The sequence below is a fragment of the Oryctolagus cuniculus genome, chromosome 11, assembly GCF_051225735.1.
Source record: "Oryctolagus cuniculus isolate XC-2025 breed Fujian yellow rabbit chromosome 11, ASM5122573v1, whole genome shotgun sequence".
NCBI lineage: Eukaryota > Metazoa > Chordata > Mammalia > Lagomorpha > Leporidae > Oryctolagus > Oryctolagus cuniculus.
Window position 1 is genome coordinate 13,149,014 of NC_142877.1, and position 21,823 is coordinate 13,170,836.

Below are 21,823 nucleotides of genomic sequence, written 5' to 3' on the forward strand. Positions count from 1 at the left end.
CAGGAACCCCAAATGTAGGAAGTGTAGCCGTGGAGCCTGGCAAGTCACCAGGCCGCGGCTTTTCCATCTCTGAATGGGATTTTGTGGTTTCTTGTTTGAGACCTCAGCTGGTCTGTCTGTGTCTGGAGTCTCCCGCGGAACGGCTGCTTCTGCACGGCTCTCTGTCTGTCCTTCTCCCAGTCCTTGGTGGTGAGTGGCTCTGGCTTGCTCTCAAGCTGACTTGTGACCTTACTGCTCCAGGGCCAATGGTCGCCCAAGTCCCTTAGTCTTTGTCTTTTTTTATTTCCTAATTATTTTTTAAAAAGATTTTATTTATTTTTTAGGAGTCCCTTTTTTTAAAATATTTATTTATTTGAAAGTCAGAGTTACACAGAGAGAGAAGAGAGGCAGAGAGAGAGAAAGAGAGGTCTTCCATCTGCTGGTTCACTCCCCAGTTGGCTGCAATGGCCGGAACTGTACCGATCCAAACCCAGGAGCCAGGAGATTCCTCTGGGTCCCCAACATGGGCGCAGGGACCCAAGAATCTGGGCCATCTTCCACTGCTTTCCCAGGCCATAACAGAGAGCTGGATTGGAAGTGGAGCAGCCGGGTCTTGAACCGGTGCCCATATGGGATGCTGGCACTTCAGGCCAGGGCATTAACCCACTGTGCCACAGCGCAAGGCCCAAAAGATTATTTATTTATTTGAGAGGTCTTCCATCGCTGGTTCACTTCCCAAATGTCCTCAATGGCTGTAGATGCGCTGATCCGAAGCCAGGCACTAGCAGCTTTCTCTAGGCCTCCCATGCCGATGCAGGGTCCCAAGCACTTGGGCCATCTTCCACTGCTTTCCCAGACCAGAGCAGAGAGCTGGATTGAAAGAGGAGCAGCTGGGACACGAACCAGTGCCCATATGGGATGCCGACACTGCAGGCGGAGGCTTAGCCCACTACACCACAGCACTGGCCTCCTGATTCTTAAAATTTATTTTCATCTACCTGAAAGAGCAACTGGAAGCAGAGGGAGAAGGGGAGAGATCTGCCTTCTGTCTGCTGGTTCACTTCCCAGACGCCTGAAACAGTCAGGGCTCGGCCCCAGACCAAAGCAGCAGCCAGGAACTCCATCTGGGTCTTCCACGTGGGTGGCAGGGGCCCACGCCCTTGAGCCAGTGTCTGCTGCCTTCCGGGATGCATTAGCAGGGAGCTGGATCAGAAGCAGAGCGGCCAGGACTCGAACCAGCGCTGTGATATGATGGGCAGGCACTGAGCAGTGGCTTAACCTGCCACGCCACAACACGCGCCCCAGTGTTTGTGTTTTAAGTTCAAGAAAAAGAATTGGATTCCTCCAGCCAAAGTTGGTTTTATTTCAGGCCCCTCTGCTGTGGTGGAGTTGGGGAGAGGGCCACTTTGCACAAGTCACTGCCGGAGCTTTGGGGAAGGGAGAGAACGGGGGCTTGCCAGTGTCTCCTGAGTGGTCTTGGTGGCCGCAGATTTCCCTGTTTCAAAATGACTGTTTTTGGAGCTGCCCCAGATCATTCCGAGCCAGCTTTAATAAACAGACAGTCAACCTGTGAAGTGTCATGTGCAGTCAAAACAAAGCTATCAAGTCACGAGCTTTAGGTTGCCTGTCTCCAACGATGTAGGCAGGAAGAGGTTTTCAAGAATATGGTTTGTTTCTTAGCAGCAACACTGAAATAAGGTTACGGTTTTCGCTGAGGACTTTAAAAGGGCATCCTCATTTGCATTTTTAAGTTCTGCTTTAGATCATGGACTTTTAGACTTAGAAGTCCCCTCGGACACATGTGAGTCCAACATTCAGATCTTACAGCTGAAGAACGCTACACCTGGGTGACGGGACGTGGATACACCGCGGTGGAGTTAGGACTGGGGCCTGAGCCCCTTGCCTGTAAATGCAATTGCTTTCTCAGGCAGGAGAATCATTCCAGCCCTGGGCTCTTTCTGTTCTACCTACATGGCCTACTTACCTTAAAAAGCAGAAGAAATCAGACTAACCAAGAAATGGTCTTGAAAGCCACACTGTGCGAGCACAACTCCTCCATGGCGCTAGGGATCAGAGGTTGCCTTTGCGTGGACCAGAAGGTGGGGGATTGAGGGGAGGAGGTAGGAGGGAATTTTTTGGGCAATGACAGTGCTCAGTGTTTTATTTTGAGGAGCGGTTGCAGTGTGTGTGTGTGTGTGTGTATGCATTTATATATATATATATTTGTATACACATGTACACTTAAGTTCTATGCATTTTGTTGTATGTAAATTATATCTCAGTTCTTAAAAACGATCTCTTCACTGTGCAGTCATATCTCCTAATTACAGCTGACTTCTTGATGGGAGGAGGGTACCTGCTGTAGGCATCCAGGTGTTGGTGGTGCCACCCCTGCTGTGAGAACCCCTCGCCTTGCTGTGGCATCATGGGAGCAGAGCGTTTCGACCCGAAGTGACGCTGATGGGGGCAGTTTCTTTTCAGAGGTCTGTTGGTGTCTAGTTATATACAAACTACAAGTAAAAAATTCTGCCTGCAGCTGCAGAAGTTGTAGAAATTTTAGGGGCGATTCAGGCCAGTCCACTGAAGTCCTCTTAGGACTTAAAAATTCAAGCTGCAGAACAGGCATTTAGCCTGCCGTATCCCACATGGGAGTGCCTGAGTTTGATTCCTGGCACTAGCTCCTAACTCCAGCCCTTGGAGGCAGTGGTGATGGCTCAAGTAACTGGGTTTCTTCCACCCACGTGTGAGACCTGGATTGATTTCCCAGCCGCAGCCCCAGCCGCAGCCCCAGCCTTTGCAGGCATTTGGGGATTGAACCAGCAGATGGGAATGTGCTCACTCTTTCTCTCTCAAATACATTTTTAAAATAATAATAAATTCAGACTAGCTCAGGGGAGCGGGGACAGACACTGTCCAAAGCTGGCTGTAAGGTCTGCCCCACTCTAGTGCAGGGTGAACTTGGGCACGTAACCAAACTCGGAGTTTTAGTTTAGCGGTCTTCATCAACATGAGGAAACGCACTTGGAAAGCCCTTTCTTTATGTTGTCATGTTCTAGAAATGCTGTTTTTGCTTTTGTTTTTTATTCACTTGAAAGACAGAGTGACAGAGAAAAGGGGAAGCAGATTTTCCATCCTCTGCTGCACTCCCCAAATGGCCTCAACAGCCGAGGCTGGGCCTGCCCAGAGCCAGAGCCTAGAGCTTCCTCTGAGTCCCCTACGTGGGTGGCAGGGACCCAAGCCAGCGTCTGCTGCTCCCCAGGCGCAGTCACGGGGAGCTGGGTCTGACGCAGGGCAGCCAGGACTCTGCTGCAGCCGCCACACTGGCCCCTGCTGGTACCTGTGAACACTGACTTCTGAAACAGCCCACCTTCACCTTGACCGTGCTTCCCTCTTGCTGAGGCCTGTGGGTTTGTAGGGGACTGACTTCACACCTTTCCACTAAAGAGGTTTGTACCTACCAGGCTACGCGAGCTGTCACCCGTGTTTGGGCTGAAAAATTGATAGCGCATATGAATCACAGCTCAGCAAACGCTGCGCTAGCGCGCCAGGAGAGGATGGCGGTCCTGTTGGTGAGCCGTGGGTGAGGGGCTGAGCTTGGAAGATGTGGAAGGGCTCTTTTCATTAAGAGAGGGGCCTCTCCTGGGCCCGCAGGCAAGGAGTGTGGACCCTGGAAGAATCCAGTTGAGCGATTTCCCTTCGTCAGACCTTGGGAGAGAAACTGCTCTAGCTATGGCTTGGAATACCACTAAGCTGTCAGGGTTGCCTAGGATACCAGTCACGTGGTCCCATCTTCCAGACTTGCTCAAAATGATTTATTTTTCCTTTATTTTGCAGAAAAGTTGGGTGGGGGGCAGTTAGAGGTACTTTCAAAGCCTTGTTCTTCTATAGAGGGGCCTTTGTGTGGCGATAGCCTTAACCCCCTACACTTGAGCCCTCAGCAGCCCTGCCCTTGGCAGTGGGGACTAAAATAGCATTTCCTGTCCCAGTTCTCTTCCCCATTTTCTGAACCCTGCGTCATCCCACACGGAGGAGGCTCCGCATTCTGTCCTTTGAGGGAAGGAGTCGCAGCCGTGAGTAAGGAGGCGGCCAGCGAGCGTGCCGTGGGCCGTGTGACTCGGGAGCCCCCTCGGGCGTCTGCAGAAAGAGCTCGCTGCTTCCAGGCCACCACTCACCCGGGAAAAGGCTGTTTGTGGCTGTCTTGGAGCATATGCTTCTCCCCTCCCAAGGCCCCAAGGCAGGAGTTCGCAGTAAATACCGTCTTCCACCGCGGCGTCCTCTTGACCCTGAACCGAGTGTCACATTGGCAGATCTCGCTGCTGGCTGATCTGTAGACGAGAGATAGGTTTGTTGCATTTCTGCTTGCTGATGTAATCTACTGAGACAAAAGCCCAAGGAGAGGTTGTGGTATGATCTGGAAAAAACTCAAGCCAAGTTCCATGTATTACCACACGCAGATCCTGTCTCAGACCCCATCGCCCCCAAAACAAGAGTGAAAAATGAAAGCATGCCTGGTGCCCTTGTCCATTCTTCTCTCCAGGCAGCTGTGTCTGCGTGTGTGTCGTGGAGAAGCAGGGCCCACGGGGAGCCATGCCACCGCCATCGGACATTGTCAAAGTGGCCATTGAGTGGCCGGGTGCTAATGCCCAGCTCCTGGAGATTGACCAGGTAAGCTCCTGAAATGAGAAGCTGAGGTGCGAGGGAAGGATACGGGGCACGCGTGGCAGAGGACGTCTGTAGAGACAGGACCACTGGCATCAGAGGAAGAAGCAGCCACACAGGAGGGCCCAGCCACCCCTGGGGCAGGTTGGCTACCCGGCTTGGCGGGGGGCGGCATTCAGCATGGCCCTTAAATACCTGCCTGGGTACCAGACCCCGTGTCTGAGTGCCTGGGTGTGCGACTCAGCTGCAGTCCCAACCCCAGCTTCCTCTAGTGCGCACTGTGGGAGCTGACAGGGGATGGCTCAAGTACTGGGGTCCCTGCCACCCGCATGGAAGACTGGACTGTGCTCTGGGCTTTTGGCTTTGGCCTGGCTTAGTGCGGGTTGTTGTGGGGATTTGGGGAGTGAATCAGTGGATGGGAGATCTTTGTCTCTCTGCCTTTCAAATTAAAAAAGAAAAAAAAGGGAAAGAAAAAAAAAAACTACCAGGAAGGAAATTTATTCTTTTTTTGAAAAACATTTATTTTATTTATTTGAAAGACCAGATTTACAGGGAGAGGTAAGACAGTGAGAGAGAGAGAGAGAGGTCTTCCATCCGCTGGTCTACTCCTCAGTGGCCACAACAGCTGGAGCTGAGCTGATCCGAAGCCAGGAGCCAGGAGCTTCTTCCAGGTCTCCCACGTGGGTGCAGAGACTCAAGGGCTTGGGCCGTCCTCTGCTGCTTTCCCAGGTGCACTAACAGGAAGCTGGATCAGAAGTGGAGCAGCCAGGACTCGACCTGGCACCCACATGGGATGGCAGTGCTGCCGGCTGGGGCTTTAACCTGCTGTGCCACAGCGCGGCCCCAGGAAACGTATTCTTATGCCCCAGCTTTATGCTGCCTGGGAGCCCCCTTGTCAGGATGCGATTGCTGTTGGGATCTCTCTCTCTCTCTCTCTCTCTCTCTTTCAGAAACGTCCCCTGGCATCCATCATCAAGGAGGTCTGCGACGGGTAGGTTGAAGCTGACCTTGTTTTTGACAATGGCAGCTAGGACGAAAGGAGAACAGCCAAAGCTTGAAGAAGGGACTTCTGCGGGGAGCTCCAGTGAGGGGGGCCCCTGGTGGGCTCTTGTGGACCCCCGTCTTGTGAAGGATTCGTAATTGGCAGGAATGCCCCAAAGACTTCCTGTAAATCATAATGTCCCCTTAAGTCCAGGAGTGGCCTGTGTGAGGTCCTGGTAGCACCTGAGATCCACCCTTGCATACTCCTTACGGAAGGCAAAGAAGGCTCTTTTCCGAAACCCAGCCTTAAAGCCTCGTCCTGCCCCATGGCCCACCCTGCCCCTACACACACACACACACTGCACTGCACGGGGGCCTCCCGGTCCCTTGGGCCGCTGTTTATTTGCGCCTTCTGCACAGGCTCCGAGGAGTGGCCGAGTGGGATGTACTGTTTTGCTTCCACAGGTGGTCGTTGCCAAACCCGGAGTACTACACCCTCCGGTATGCGGATGGTCCCCAGCTCTACATCACCGAGCAGGTCAGTGCTCAGAGGGGCAGAGCGACCCGGCAGCCAGCGGGCGCACTGCGGGTCGCACTGAGGAGGAGGCAGGGTCCAAGCAGCTTCCGTCCCCTGGACACATCGGGGCGCACCAGGCCTTGTTCTCTTCTAGTGGCTGGGAATGGTGCCTTTTGCATCCCGGGAGCCCGGGGCGCTGGAAGGGGATCTTAGAAGCTTTTTGCCAAGGAGCCCACGGAGAAGAGGGCCTGACTGGAGGGCCCTTGTTGCAATGGCAGCTGTCCCTTGGTGTCTGGGGGATTCACTCCAGGACCCCCAGGGGATACCATGGTGAAGCCTCTTATCTAACATGGTGCAGCGATTGTATAGAAACCAGCGCGGCCCCTGGACGGCAGGCGTCTCCAGGCTGCGTTGCTGTGTAAGTGGTGGTCGCGCTGTATTGTTTCGAGAATAATGTCAGGAAAAAACAGGGACGTGTTCAGGACGGAGACAGGTGTGTTTCGGGACACTTCTGGTCAGTGGTTGCCCAGCTCCAAGGCTGTGGGACCTGTGGCGTCGCAATGCCAACCGCACTTCAAAGTGACAGAAAGTTCTAGTTGCTTCAGCCTGCTGTGCTACATTAATTGTTCATTTTTGTGACTTTCTGGTCTTTCTGTTTTTCTCTTTGCGCCACAGACTCGCAGTGACATTAAGAATGGGACCATCTTACAGCTGGCCGTCTCCCCGGTAGGTGCTCACCCTCCTTGGTTCCTTTATTTACCCAGCAGCCCCGCGGGGGCGCCTCCCCGCTTCCTGCATGACTTGTCCCTAAAGGTGACTGTGGAAGCAGCCAGAGGCCAGAGAGAAAACCGGGCGTGTGCGGTGCCCCAGGAGCTGCCTGCGGTCCTCGGAGGTCAGGAGGCCGTGGGTGGCCTCAGAAACAGTTTTGAGGGGAGGTTGGGCGGCCGATGGCCGTGGGTTGAGTACAAGAAGGGTTCAAAGGTGACGCCCTTGGGTCCACCACTCTACCAAGGAGCTGGGTTTTAAAAGGAAGCAAACGGGGAAGGTAGCGTCTAAAATACGCGCTGTTTGAAAACAGGTTAGCATCACTCTGTTTCAGACATCAAAAGCTTTGACCAAGGTCAGTGAAAGGTCTCTGCCACACACGCTCCTGCCCCCCATCGACTCGGTTCCCCACCTTCCCGAGCCTTCACAGGTGCAACGCAGATCTCAGTGTTGTGTGCGTCCTCGAGATGGACGAAGGAGAGGTGGGAGGTGGGAGGTGCCGGGAAGAAGGGGTGATTGACAGAACAGAACAGAACCCTGCAAGGTGGGGCACCCTGACTGCCAGGCGCCGAGGAAGGTGGTCGGCCTGGGTGTATCTTTGCTTCTGTTTGTGCCCGAATTAAGGGCATGCTGGCAGCCGTTTGCTTGGCGGTGGTGGGGAAGTGGTTCATCTGAGAGGCGGGAGGCACGGGGGATGCCAGCCAACCTGACTGACGGCCCGTATCCTGCTAGGTGCTTGGTGTCCCTGATGAGACAGGGACTGTTGATAGCTCCATCTTGCAGGAAAGGGAACCAGGACTCGAGAGGTTAAATGCCTTGCCTCCTGCCACTCAGCTAAATCAAGCTGACCCTCAAGCTGACCCTCAAGCCCAGCCCTGTCTGTCTGGGGCCCCTTTCCTCACTGTCATGTTCTGCCCCTGTCTTCCCCCTGAACTCTCCTCAGCTTAAGGACTTGATGCCTCCCTCCTGAGTGTGGCCAGTCTGGCTTCCCGGGAGGTATTCTCTCGAACGGAAGTGCGGAGGCATCTCACAGACCTCTGCACGGCATAGCCGGCTCTCCCAGAAGCGCATCTCTGGAGCGGGAGCAGCAGCCTGGGAAGGCTGTCCCAGGAGGAAAATTGACATTTGGGGCTGGAAGTTGCTAAGTGTGAGGCGGACCAGTGCTCTTCCGATCCTTCTATCCTGTGACCTTTTCTTGTGGGGCTCGTTTTCTCCGCCGCAGGATTTGCAGGATTTCTGTGTGGACAAGGGCTGTCTTTGTGCTACTAAAAGAGGGGAGTTGGGGGGAGGGATAGTGGGCCTGACCGAGTGGCCAGAGCAGGAACTGGGTTCCGGACACACCCTGAGCACCGCAAGACAAAACACTGCAGGAATGTGTGTGCCCCTGACTCTTCCTTCTTTTTTTTTTAAGATTTATTTATTTATTTGAAAGGCACAGTTACACAGAGAGAGGTCTTCCATCCGCTGGTTCACTCCCCAATTGGCCACAATGGCCAGAGCTGAGCCGATCCGAAGCCAGGAGCCAGGAGCCAGGATCTTCTGGGTGTCCCACGTGGGTGCAGGGGCCCAAGCACTTGGGCCATCTTCTACTGCTTTCCCAGGCCACAGCAGAGAGCTGGATTGGAAGAGGAGCACCCGGGACTAGAACTGGCGCCCATATGGGATGCCAGCGCTTCAGGCTAGGGCGTTAATCCGCTGAGCCACAGTGCCGGCCCCCTGACTCCTCCTCTGCAGGGGAGAAAGTTAAATGAACACTCCTAAAAAATAGAGAATGAAGAAGTGGTAAGTGGTGAGGCTCTGGCTTTGCAGTTAATAAACCCAGCAAAGGGAAAGATCGATGAACTCGGAGCGGGGACGTTAGCCACAGCATGCGGGCAGGAGGCAAGCGTCCCGCTAGGAGACGTCCACGTGCCGGGAGAGAGAAGCCTCGTCTTTGCCAGCCATCGTTTTAAAAAAGGCATATTTGGAAATTAACTGTGTGTGGCTTCCTAAAAGCTCCCCAGACTATTGCCTGGAGGAATGATGATGCCGACTTAGAGCACACGTTAAGAAGACATTGTTAGGCTTATCGCATTCTAGGACTGAAAGGCCTGCAGAGGTCGTCAGACTAAATCCTCTACCCAGACGAGAAGCTCTTCCGCAGCGTCTTTGACATGCTGTTGGCTGGACTCTTCTTGATTGCTGCCGGGGACAGGGAGCTCAGTGTCTCCGAGGAACCTTTTCTACTGTCTGATGGCTATACTTAGTAGAAAACCCTGCTCTGTTAAGCCAGTATCTGTTTTTCTGTGACTTACCATAGGTAGTGGATCTCTCCTGTTTTTCCTTGGCGGAAATTATTTTTTAATCCATACACCAAAGTGGTACAGAAAAGATGCACATTACTATAGACTGGTCTTGGCATGCTGGTAATTCCCTGATTGATCTTCAAATAAACATTTATTTAGCAACTCCTAAGCAGTGTGAACAACTCGTTATGCCCTGGGCTTGGATGTCCATAGACAGGCCCAGGCGAGCTGTCCACAGACTAGTAACCCGGAGCAAGGAGCAGATGGCCAATGTCTTGTCCCTGGTCTCACAGTCCCGGGCTGCCCGCCAGCTGATGGAGAGGACCCAGTCATCCAGCATGGAGACCCGGCTGGACGCCATGAAGGAGCTGGCCAAGCTCTCTGCCGACGTGACGTTTGCTACCGAGTTCATCAACATGGATGGCATCGTTGTGCTGACAAGGCTCGTGGAAAGTGGAACCAAGCTCTTGTCCCAGTGAGTGGCACCACGCTCACGCCCTTGTTCTGGGGCTCTCATGGGTTCATTACACTCTGCAGGGCCCTGATTTCCGTTGAGTCAAATGAGGAGTTTATTGAACACGTTCTGTGCACAGAGCCGTGGGCCAAGCCCTGGAGCCCACCCAGAGGTCTGATTTACTTGTGGGTCTAAACCTTGTAGTCTAGCTGGACTCCCACAAGTTAAGTAGCAGTCCAGACAGTGCTGCTCCAAGTGTGTAGCAGAACGGGGGCTACAGAAGTAAGGAGGCGGGGTCAGTCCAGGGCAGACCTCTTCCTCGATAGGAAGTGCTGGGCCGGGGAGGAGGGTGTGGATGAGCAGAGTGTCCATTGTCTCCCTGAACAAGTGTTTTTCTACTTCTGACCATCACCCCCACACACCCTGTATGCACACCTGCACACAGGCCTGCCTTGTGTTTGCCACAGGCTGCCCCTACCTATTTGCCACCTATTTTCAGGGGTGTGGGGGTAGGGAGGAGACCCAGAGGTTTATAACACTGCAGAGCGGAGGTGAGTTTGTTAGGGAGCTGTGCCTGTGACAAGCAGTGAGTAAACAGACGTGGAGGTTTCCAGCGAAGCCTGCAGAGCCGAAGCTGGCAGAGAGGGAGTCAGAAATCTCTCAGCCGAGGGATCAGCTGCGGACATTTCCAGCTAACACGCAGCTGATCGTAGCTGTTTGCTTTCCGTCTTGGGCCTGCAGCTGCACCGAAGTTCTGAAGCCCTCAGCTGCCGTCCACGCTGACTTGGGAGTTTTGCAGTCTCCCAAGAGTGCAGGCTTAGACTGGCCTTAGTTTCCTTCTCTTTAAAATGGGGTAATACCTCCCTTGGCAGCGCAGCTGTGAGGCTGTGTGTCTGCACTCGCTTTATAAATGGGACTGTGGTTTGTTAATTATGGAGCACAGCGCAGATGTCTCAGGGATTAGGCATTTACAGAGGAGGAACAAGGAGAGAGCATTAGATCCGCCTGCCCCACCAGCCCTGCCGTGAGGGCTCTGCACACGTCTCACCAGAGCCCTGTGGGGTACGGCTGTGAGGCCGACCTGACTCTACAGAGGGAGGGATTGAAGTCGGAAGGGATTTCGTGTGCACAGTCAGTACTTGGACAGGAATTGAACCCATGCCGCTCTCTGTGCTCTGTCTCGTGCACTCTGCTGCCTCTTGGCTGCAGGTGAACCTGGGACGTAAGCGCCTTGGGTTCCCAGCAGATGCTGCAGACCGACAGTGGTCTCCCGTCCCTTGGTCTTGGGGAGCAGGTGAGTGATTCTGCTTCCCTGAGATGCTGCAGTCTGCAGAAGGCAAAGCTATAGGCGAGCAGTCGGGTTTTTCTCTGGTGGTAGAAACCCGAGCTGAGTCTGCTCCACATCTGGTTAAGGGTGCACACGGGCGTTGGTGCTACGCTGACGGATTTCCCGAGGGGTGTTTACATTGACATCTGTCCCTTTGTGGCTGTCTTTGCACCTGAGTTCCCCGACTGAATCTTTATTATTTTGTGTATGTGTGTGTGCGTGTGTGTGTTGCACGTGTCTCAGCTACAGTGAGATGCTGGCATTCACCCTGACTGCCTTCTTAGAGCTCATGGACCATGGCATTGTCTCCTGGGACATGGTTTCAATCACCTTCATTAAGCAGGTGAGGCCTGTGACATTCACTCATCCTCTCTCGCGCTCCCTCCCTCTCTCCCTCTCTCCTCCCCCTTCTCTCCTCCCCCTTCTCTCCTCCCTCAGTTGCTGGTTGTCCTGTGGGCTAAAGGGGAGATTCTGGGCCGTACAGCCGCCCTCCCGAGGGTCGGCTTCTATCTGGGGCCAGATTTTCCATCCTCAAACGCCAGTCTCCCTGGGGCTCCTGAAAGATTTAGACCCTGTTGCACTTTCAAGGGCCTGTGCTGGGAGGCTGGAACGGGGCTCTCAGAATGGACTGTGGTCAGAGCAGAACTGGGTTGTCAGTGAGATTTGGGATGAAGCCAGCCCGTGAGCCAATACGATCCCTGAGGGCTGCTTCCTGAGCGCTTCCTCCTCTCTGGATCAAAACATGTGCATTGATTCCCAACTCCGCGCAGCAGCCTGTTTGGATTGTCAGAGTGAACTCAGCGGGCAGGGGGGCTTCCTTCTGGTTGTGCTCTCTTCCATCTGGAGGGGCAGTGCCCGTTGAAAAAGTGAACTGAAGCTAATGAATGCTGCTATATCCACTGACCCAGAATTTCACTGATCCTCGGCTTGTGACATTGGGAGTGCACCCACACTGGAGATATTCGGACAAAAGTGAAGTGGCCACGTGCGGAGGATCTGATGGGATTGAGCAGGGGGATCAGATGATAAGGTTCACGGCCCTTTCAGCCTCCTGGCTTTCTCACACTAAACTGTTATTCTGGGGAACAGGACTAAGCTATTAGATTCCGAGGAAATACCATTGTATGGAGACTATGATCTGAGCGTGAATTACCCTCGCCTAGGGTTCGTGTCTCAGAGGAGAGATGCGAGGGCTAGCGTCAGGTGCCTGAAGATCCAGCCCTGATCTGTTGCCCCCTCTGGCTCCAGATTGCAGGGTACGTGAGCCAGCCCATGGTGGACGTGTCCATTCTTCAGAGGTCCCTGGCCATCCTGGAGAGCATGGTCTTGAACAGCCAGAGTCTGTACCAGAAGATCGCCGAGGAAGTCACCGTGGGGCAGCTCATCGCCCACCTGCAGGTGTGAGTAGGAGACCCCACCCACCCCGCCCCACACTTCGCTGCTCCCTCCTCTCCCCTAACTCGTTGAAGTCTTCCAGTCCTGCCTCTGCCTCGCTCCTATCGCAGGCTGCAGGCTGCAGGCTGCTGGTTCATTCATGTCACCTTCCACACCGCTGCCGAGTTCAGGCCTGACCAGGGCACAGGCCTGCCTGGAACCCTCTGTGCTCCAAAGTGAAGGCTGCCACCCCCTCCCCCACACTGGTGCCAGACAGTATTCGAGGCTTTCTCCCCTGAGGGCCCAGTAGTCTCTGTACCTGTCATGGTGTTTATATAAGATACTGTGTGTGTATTATCTGTTGCCCATTTTGAACTGTGAGCTCCTTGAGAACAGGGGCCAATCATTTTGCATCCCCTACTTTAAGCAGAAACTCAGCCAGTATTTGTTGAACGAGTGTTTACTGAGCTCACGACGCGCCGTGCGAATTGTGAGAAGCACCGTGTGAGACGTGAGCTCGGGTGTCAGTCCAGATCCAGGCCCTGCTGCTTCCCGGGCCTGTTTCAGCAGGTGGCTTGCTCTCTTCTGACCTCAGTTTCTCATCCCTAGACCCCAACTCTCAGACAGTGAGATGATCAAAAGAGTTTAGGGCACAAAAGGGCTTAGCATAGAGGCCAGCGTAGGTTAGGTATTTAAGAAATTTGGGGCTTTTTTTAATTTTTAAATTTTTTCCAGTTTATTCAAAAGGCAGAGACAGATAGCCCAAGAGAGGGAGAGAGCTCCCATCCACTGGTTCACTTCCCAAAAGCCCAGAACAGCTGGAGCTGGGCTGGGCTGCAGCTGGAAGCCAGTATCTCAATCTAGGTCTCCCATGTGGGTGGCAGGAATTCTGTTACTGGAGCCACCACGGCTGCCCTCCAGCGTCTGCTTTGTCAGGAAGCTGGGGTCAGGAGCCAGAGCCAGGAGTCAAACCCAGGAACCTGAACGTGTGCTGCGGATGTCCTGACCGCCAGGCCAAACAGCGCCTCCTTTTGTTTGTTTTTTAAGAAGCACATCCTAAAATATTTTACCAGATAAGAGACTCGGATGGCGCCGAGTGTCTCTGCTCTCTGTTGGTTTGACTTCACCCCTAGCCGGTCTGCGCAGCGGAAGGCTGCTGGACTTCCCCAGCAAGCGCCGCCATCCTGCTGACCCCTTCCTGACCCTTGTCACTTCTAGTCCAGTGGGTGCGGCCAGAACGCGGCCAGATTCCACTGCCAGTTCCAGAGGGAGTCCCGGCTCCCAGATCTGGGGGTTTATAGCAGCCTCATCCTCGTTCAGCTACACTCCCAACCTGCGTCTCCCCACCAGCCCAAGTAAAAAGAAGGCAGCGATTTTTTTTTATTTATTTTTTTTTTTTTTGCAGCTCTGATTTCTCCTGGTCACTTTTCAGAAGTTCTTTAGCCTCAGCTTTTAACATCCAAAGAGCCAACAAGACTAATGAGACACGGGGACACGGAGACATTGGTTGGTGTGAGGACACTGTGAACTCTGGGTAGACAGTTCTGATCTTCCTGTGACCTCGCGCCTGCCTCTGTTTCTTTGCCTCTGAGTAGGGAATGAGTAGGACAGTAGAGAAATATGGCATTTCTCAGGGGTCCCTTGTGAATACTTTGACCCCAGAGCTGTCACTGGCACTCGTGTGCTCTGCTGGGGGTCGCTTGGTTCCCTTCATGAGACTCCTAGGAGTCCCTGCCTGACCAGGAAGCCCATCAGCCGCCATGGAGAGAGATCCACAGAACACACCCAAGATACGGCAGGTGGACACGTGGTATCAAGTGACAGGATTACAGATTCCAGAGTGTGGTTGTAGTTGTTTTGTTTGTTTAAAATAATGTAAGTGTGGCCGGCACCGTGGCTCACTTGGCTAATCCTCCACCTGTGGCACCGGCACCCCGGGTTCTAGTCCCTGTTGGGGTGCCAGGTACTAGTCCCAGTTGCTCCTCTTCCAGTCCAGCTCTCTGCTGTGGCCCAGGAGGGCAGCAGAGGATGGCCCGAGTGCTTGGGCCCCTGCACCCGCATGGGAGACTGGGAGGAAGCACCTGGCTCCTGGCTTCGGATTGGCGCGGCACCGGCCGTAGCAGCCATTAGGGGAGTGAACCAACAGAAGGAAGACCTTTCTCTCTGTCTCTCTCTCTCTCACTGTCTATAACTCTACCTATCAAATTAAAAAATAATAATGTAAGTGTGTAGTCAAAGCCTGACAATGCAGAAAGCACAAACAGTAACTCACCTGCCTGCCGTCTCACCTCCAAACGTGAGCACTGTTAACCACTGACCTGAACATCCTTCCAGTCTTCATTCTCTATGCATATTTGTGCCACAAGCAGGATCTTACTACACATAATTTGCATACCTTGATTACTGCTATTCTTTTTTCAAAATTTATTTTATTTATTTGAAAGAGTTACAGAGAGACGTAGAGACACACACACACACACACACACACACACACAGAGTGAGAGAGATATCTTTCATGTGCTGCAGCAGCCAGAGCTGCGCCAGTCCGAAGCCAGGAGCTTCTTCCAGGTCTCCCACATGGGTGCAGGGGCCCAAGGACTTGGGTCATCTCTGCTGCTTTCCCAGGCACATTAGCAGGGAGCTGGATGGGAAGCAGAGCAGCCGGGACTGGAACCTGTGCCCATACCGGATGACCAGGGCTTTAACCCACTGCTATTCTTTTACTGAATAATATATCTTGAATATTTCTCCATGACAAAGATCGCTCTGAAAGGGTCGTTCTGATTTGCATCTCAGATACCTTTCAAAATCCAGTGATTACCTCGGACTCCCGCCTCCTTGGGAAAAGTAGTCTCGGTTAATGAACTACTCAGAAGGTTTCCATACTAGTGCTGGGGTTCACAGACACTCTAAGCCCATCCCTGACCCTAGGTTAAGAAGCTTTACCCTAAAACATGGTTTGAATAATTGCCTAGGATTCTCATGTATCAGCTGAGTTGCTGTTGGGAGCGTCTGGATTACTTACCACTCTTTCTGTTTTTAAGAGTACTTCAGTGTAACACCTGTCGGTGAATTTGCACAGCTCTCTGATAACTGTCTTAGGATGAAGTCCTATTGGAGGAATTGCTGGGTCAAGAACATCCCCGCTTTGAATGGTTTCAGACTTAGCCCTGGATCCTTATCTGATTCTAGCCTGTGAGTGGTTGTCTCTAAGCGCAGTCCTGCTATTCGGCCCTCTAATCCCCCTCTGCTTCCTTCTCCATTGACACAGCTCCAACCAGGAGATCCAGACCTACGCCATTGCCCTGATTAACGCGCTCTTCCTGAAGGCTCCCGAGGACAAGCGACAGGTCTGTGGCTGCCTTTGCAAACTTCCCACCTGGGCTCCTCTGTGAGAACTCTCACCCCACTCTCCCCAGAGTTCCCCCCAGCCCGCCGTGGTCAGAGTCCAGCAGGGCGGCTTTGCCAAGGAAGACCTGGGGAAGACCTGGGGGCAGGGTGGGGAGGGGGTAGCCAGGCCTTTCCTCTACAGGCCCAGAGAGCAAACACTTCCTGCTTCATGGGCCATGTTTGGCCACAACTCCACCTTACCATTGTAGCCAGAACCACTCTGATAGGCGAGTGAACGGCACAGCTGTCTTGCTGTAAAACCTCATTTACATGAGCAGCTGATGTGCCAGCGTGGCCATCGTTGCTGACTCCTGATCCGGAGGATCGAGAGATCAGCAGTAAGGAAGAGGAACCCCCGGGCATCGCTGTTGAGGCCAGTGAGTCCAACACCAGGCCTTAGCGTGACGTTGCTGCGTGACGATTAGCCATGTGATGTTAAACACACCTTCCGCCCCGCCTCAGTTTCCTCACCTGTGACGCGGGAGTGCCCTCTGCCCTGATTACAACTGGAGAAACCAGGAGCAAACTCCTGACCCGCGAGTGCAGGGGCCTGGGACTGAGCCCCTCTCCTGCCACCGGCTGTAGTGCTGTTAGCCTCTGTGCGCCCCAGTTTCTCCTTTGAAAGGAAGAGGCCAGGTGAAATGACTCCTGAAGGGCCCTTCCAACCCTAGCATTTCAGTGTCTCTGATAGAAGCGCACGTGCGACACAAAAGTCGGACGTTTCTACTCTGTCAACACCATGGGCGCAGCAGGATGAAATCCCAGTGGGGCCTTCTGCCAAGCTCTTGAGATTCGAGAGGGAGGACCTGTACCATCTGTGGTTCTGTCTGTCCTCGTCTTTTTTGGATGGCTTGGCTCCGTTAACCTCTTCCTTCCCGGTCCTCGTTTGAACGTAAGCTGAAAGCTCATTCCGTCTGCTTCTCTCTGTGCCTTTTGCTTTCTGCCGGCAGGACAAGCACCTTAATCCTCTAGACCTGCCTGTCACTGTAAGTAGCCCCGCTGTGTGGAAAGGTGGGAAGGTCAGAGCTGGGCTGGTCTCCGTGTCAGGGAGAGGTGGCGCGCTGGCAGGACACTCAGCACGAGTGAGGCTGGAGTCCCAGGAAGGATCAGCGGGTGCCTACCCCAGGGACGGGGACCCAGGCTCCCCTCTGCCGCTTGCCTTTGCGCGGGTCTCTGGTTCAACCAGGGAAGACCAGAGTCAGGAACAGCCTGTGGCTTTCATCTAGACGACGCGGAAGCATCGCCTTCCACCTCATGCTAGCACAAGACTCAAGGTAGATCCGTGCCCTTTCTGGACTCCGAGTAGACGGCAGGGCTGTGACAGGTTCGGCAGTTGACAGAAGGGAGCGCGGATGCTGTCCCTGGGCTAGAGGAAGCTCTGGGGAGGTCAGCCGCACGAGGCTGAGAGAGGGCGCGCTGCCCCCGGCCCTGTGAGAGGCTTTGGTCTACGACCTTTATGTCCAGCTCTAGACCACTGTCAGTTACCCACTCGGTGGGTTTCATCTCAGCTGACCCCCTGCGGCTTCCAAAGAAGCTTCTAGGCTTCCTTCCTCCTTTGCCAGCCGGGACGTGCGCAGAGGACGCGAAGTGAAATGTAATGTTGCTGGCAGCCTCGGCCACGTGGAATGTGTCTGGGAAGCCAGAGTGAGGGCGGCCTGCAAGCCCTGGGCGAGATGACAGAGCTCACAGATACGGCTCCGCGGGAGGGTGACAGCTCCCTCAGGCCTGCTGAGGTAGAATTATCTCTGCAGTGGAGTGAAGGCAGCAGTCTGGAATGGGAAGTCATGCTAATTAACATTAGTGAGAAGCGATGGCTGACATTGGAGGGAGGAGACAGAGAATTATGAAAAGCTGTCAGAAAAATTAAAAGCATTGTAATCCAGGACCGTTTTGTTTAGGGGGAAATAGCTTCGCATCTCTATAGCTCCTCGGGGTATTCTAGCGACACAACACAGAATAATAACTGATGTTCTTTCTGATGAAGCCAAGGCCTTGGCAGTGATTAAATTATAATCACTGTGGACTCTTCAGAAATAAATGTATGTGATGGATTTTTTTTTCTCACTCGCTTATAATGTATTTTTTTAAGATTTGCATAAGAATGGTCAAAATAATGACTCCAAGAGAACCCTTCCAGCTTTGTTCCTGAGAAGACTGATTTATTGCAGGGCACTTTATTTCCTGGGTGTGCTAAATAAATAAAACACGTAGCTGTCAAAATCTGAGCCAAATACAATAAAAAAGATCATCTCTTATGAAAATTTGCCCAAAAGTACTCGACACATCGCTCTTCTGGCCAGTCAGAATCCCGGGTCCGTTTGCTCTGGAGCAGCCGTGCCAAGCCCTTTCCTCACCTGCAGCTTCGGGAGAGCCCCTCCCCGCCCTGGCAGGGGGTCCGCCTGGAACACTGCATGTGGCTTTGAAACCGTCATCTGCTGTGTGCCCCACGCGCGTGCAGTGTCCACGCCCGGCATCTTTGTCCCACGGTGTCTCGGCATCTTTGTCCCACGATGTCTTGTCCTTGAGCCGTCTGTGTCCCTCTTTGAAGACGAGGCAGCGAGTGTGCCACTGGGAAGGGGACGCCACTTGAGGACATCTGCAGAGGGCGGGGAGTTTTCAGAGGAGATGCCCCAGAGCTCGGCTCGGCCTGCCTCTCCGTAGCACGCCCAGGTGCGTGTCTGCCGCTCTGCCTCACCCTCGCTCCTTCTTCTCCCTAGGACATGGCCAACGCCTTCGCACAGAAGCACCTTCGGTCCATAATCCTGAACGTGAGTGCCTGGAACACAGTGTATTTGGTTACGTTTGTGGCAGTAAACACTCAGTATAGGTAATGTGCTATTGAATCACTACTGCGTGGGGAGGGCATGCAGAGCAAACTTAGGACAGGTACCAAACCTTCTTAAACTGGAAGCCTCCTTCTAGTACTTCTCCGTGAGCCGAGCTGAGCCTAGGACACCGTCGCACCCGGGTTCACAGAGCCTCTGGGAGGGCTCCACCAGCTATACTGTTTGTTCACCTGCAGCCCCAGAGGGAACACGTGGGAATAGATACATCAAAGGAACGGAATTCATCCGCTAACCCCAACCAGAGAGAAATAAGCAAGTCCTCTGGCCCAGCGGGACAGTGACCGTGGCAAGGTGTCGGCAGGGTTTTGTAGAGGTGTAGAGTGTAGGGAGACAGAGCAGGGTCCTGCTGGAGTGGCTCTCAGGAGCCCCCAGGTGAGCCTAGGAGGATCAGGGCAGACCAGCTGGGGCAGGGGTTCCAGCCGGAAGCCCCCTGGAACCCAGCAGCGAATGGAGTTGGGGAGGGGGGTGCCGAGGAGCATTGGTCATTCCTAAGGACAACTGAGGGCCTGGAATCAGGTTGGAGAAGTCGCCAACGGTCAGCTTAGGAGGAGCGCACCAAAGGACTTGCATGGTGATGAGAGTGTCTGAGGAAAGAAAGCAGAATAGGAGTCGGGGGCCAGGGTCTGGAAAGAGGTCTGAGTCCCTGTAACCCCGAGGGCTGAGGGAAGGGGGCTGGGGGCTGGGCTGAGAGCCAAGGATCTGGATAAAAAGGAGACAGTGGCAGCAGTTGTCAAAGACAAGGGGAACAGAGACACAGTGAGGGGCGTGAAATGCAAGCTCAGGAGCCGTGTCGAAGGCTCAGGAACGCAGCATCTGGGCCTCGAAGCCCACCCGCCCCTGCTCTGCCGCTGGCCGGCCTTTGATCCCGAGCAGGTCACATCACTGCCCTGGGCTTCCATCTGCTTCTCTGGTTGTGAGGACTAGAGTAGCTGATGCGTGCACAGCGCTTAGCGGGTGCCTGGCGCGTGGCTAGCACCCTGCCTCCCCGACCTGATCAGATGCAGAGGTGAGAGAATTCGGGAGTAAGCTCTGCGCGTCTGCAGACGTGAGTGGTCTGCCAGACTTCACCTCGAGGACCTGGTTCCTCCCTGCTGGCTGTGGCCCTGGTCGCCGCCCGGCAGGAGCCCCCGCCCCAGCAATCCTAGCCTGCTGCCTCCCGGTGACGGCACGCGCAGGTGGCCGCCCTGGACACCGCCCCTGCCTGTGGGCTGAGGGCGGCCTTCTGACGCAAGTGCACTCAGGCGTGATTCTCATCATTTACCTTGTGGGCTCAGAAATCCAGCTCCCTTCCGCATCAAGCCTGTGAACCAGCCAGGATCCCACCGTAGAAGAGAAGTCAGTGCCGGGACTCGGGCTTGGGCGCTCTGCAGGATCGTTCCTGCCCGCTCACTGGCGTACAGGGGTGGGACTGAGTCATGCCAGAGAGCTTCAGCTGCAGGGTTCCTGGCAGCGGAGTAAGGCCCCCGGTGGAACCTCTGAAACTGCTCCTCGGGATGGAGCTGTGCCGTGAGCCGGTGCTGCCCAGTGATTGACTTCCTCCCCGCCACGGTTTCTGCTAAGGGAAGGGATTGAAGTGAACGCAGACCAAGAGCGCGTGAACCTTCCTCTCTTCACAGTGTCTTATAAATTATGGAGAGGAGTGAGGAGGCAGGAAGGAGAGGCAGGTAGGAGGAAATCAGGGTGTAGAGAGAGGAGAGAGTAGGGAAGAAAAGGCTTAGAGAGGCAAACGAAGAGACGCAGAGGAGGCTAGCACGGGCAGGGGGCAGGAGGAGGCCCCGGGCTCTGGGAGGGACGGGGAGGAAGGTGCAGGGGGAGGAGGCACAGAGCCCAAAAGCAGGAGAAAGTAAGCTTGGGGAGTGGGGGGAGTGGACAGGGACGTTGGGACTGAGCCTGTGCGAGCGAGCGTGGCGCATCTCGGAGAGAGAGCCTGGTCCTGAGGCTGGAAGCTGTCCCCTGTGGGGGCGGGTGGGGGCAGGGATCAACTCAGGCAGGCTCACGGAAGCCCTGTGTGGCTGCTGAGCACCTAGAATAAGCCCAGTGTGGCCGGGGAGCCACGTGTGTGATTATAGTACTAGTTTACTTTTTTAATAATTTTAAGGGTTATTTAAAGGCAGAGTTGGAGAGAGATCTTCCATCTGCTAGTTCACTCCCCAGATTGCTGTTAACAGCCAGGGGTAGGCCAGCTGAAACCAGGAACCAAGAACTTCCTCTGGGTCTCCCACATGGCTGCAGGGGCCCAAGTACTCTGGCCAGCTTCTGCTGCTTTCCCAGGTGCGTTAGCAGGGAGCTGGATAGGAAGTGGAGCAGCCCTGCTATGCCACAGCGCCAGCCCCTCTAGTTCCACTCGCCCATATGTGAGTGGTGGCGACCGTGGTGGGCTGCACAGCGTAGGAAGGAGACCACAGGGCGGGGAGAGAACTCTGGCGTCACACCGCGAGGGAGGAGGTCTGAGCAGCACTGTCCCCTGCACATGTGACGAAGCCACATGGGTAATGTTGAACATTCTCGTAGCGACTTTAAAAAGAGGAATAGGAAAAATGAAGTTTAAAAATTATTTAATCCAGGCTACCCAAAACATCGCTTCCATCAGTGCTAAGGGTGAAATACCACTAAGGAGGTACTTCACACTTCCTCCTAAGACTTGGAGGTCTGGGGTCTGTCTTACAGCACGTCTTGCTGTGGACGAGCCTCACTTCCAGTGTTCAACAGCTCCACGCACCTGTAGCTGCCACACTGGGCTGCACACATCTAAAGCAAATGATCTAGAACCAGAACAAGCTCTGAGAGTCGACCTGAAGTTAGAGGGAGCTTGAAAGACACTGGCCCAAGGTTGCAGAGCTGGGAGCAGTGCTGTCGGTAGACCTTCTGTGCCAAGGGAAGTGCGCCACGTCTCCACTGCCCCGTACCATGGCCACCTGCCACAGGGGCCTGCCGGGCGCTGAAAGGGTGGCTGGTGCAACCGAGGAGCTGAACATGTAACTTCAACTGGCTTTCACTGGTTTAACTGCAAATGACCACATGTGACTAGGGGCAGCCGCATCGGCCCCGCACAGCCCTGGAGACAGAACTGCCCAGTAGAGGGCCTAGCCGTGGTCTGCGGGGAAGTGAGGGGACAGAATTCAAGACAGAGGGGGACCCAGCAGCACGGGAGCAAAAAGGAAAGAACAGGACATGGCAGGGGTGAGAACACAGTGCAGTGTGGATCGACCGGGACAGACAGCGGGGGAGGTCGGTGCGAGAGAGACA

The 21,823-nt window shown here is 54.3% G+C and overlaps 1 protein-coding gene across 7 annotated transcripts in view; it reads left to right on the top strand.

The window, feature by feature from the left end:
- Window positions 1-21,823, top strand: part of ELMO2 (engulfment and cell motility 2) — a 38,857-nt gene that overhangs the window by 7,498 nt on the left and 9,536 nt on the right. For 3 of the 7 annotated variants that reach the window (XM_002721202.6, XM_089307080.1, XM_089307079.1), the window contains exons 2-11: window positions 4,517-4,644; window positions 5,589-5,629; window positions 6,085-6,157; window positions 6,812-6,862; window positions 9,480-9,661; window positions 11,211-11,310; window positions 12,216-12,367; window positions 15,613-15,691; window positions 16,682-16,717; window positions 18,449-18,499. In XM_002721202.6, coding sequence (XP_002721248.1) covers window positions 4,567-4,644; window positions 5,589-5,629; window positions 6,085-6,157; window positions 6,812-6,862; window positions 9,480-9,661; window positions 11,211-11,310; window positions 12,216-12,367; window positions 15,613-15,691; window positions 16,682-16,717; window positions 18,449-18,499 — 843 coding nt within the window. In that variant the 5' untranslated portion in view covers window positions 4,517-4,566. Of the gene's footprint in view, window positions 1-2,309; window positions 2,463-4,516; window positions 4,645-5,588; window positions 5,630-6,084; window positions 6,158-6,811; window positions 6,863-9,479; window positions 9,662-11,210; window positions 11,311-12,215; window positions 12,368-15,612; window positions 15,692-16,681; window positions 16,718-18,448; window positions 18,500-21,823 lie in introns of all 7 variants that reach the window. The other 4 variants (XM_070051762.2, XM_089307081.1, XM_089307078.1 and 1 more) reach the window with 3 other exon arrangements.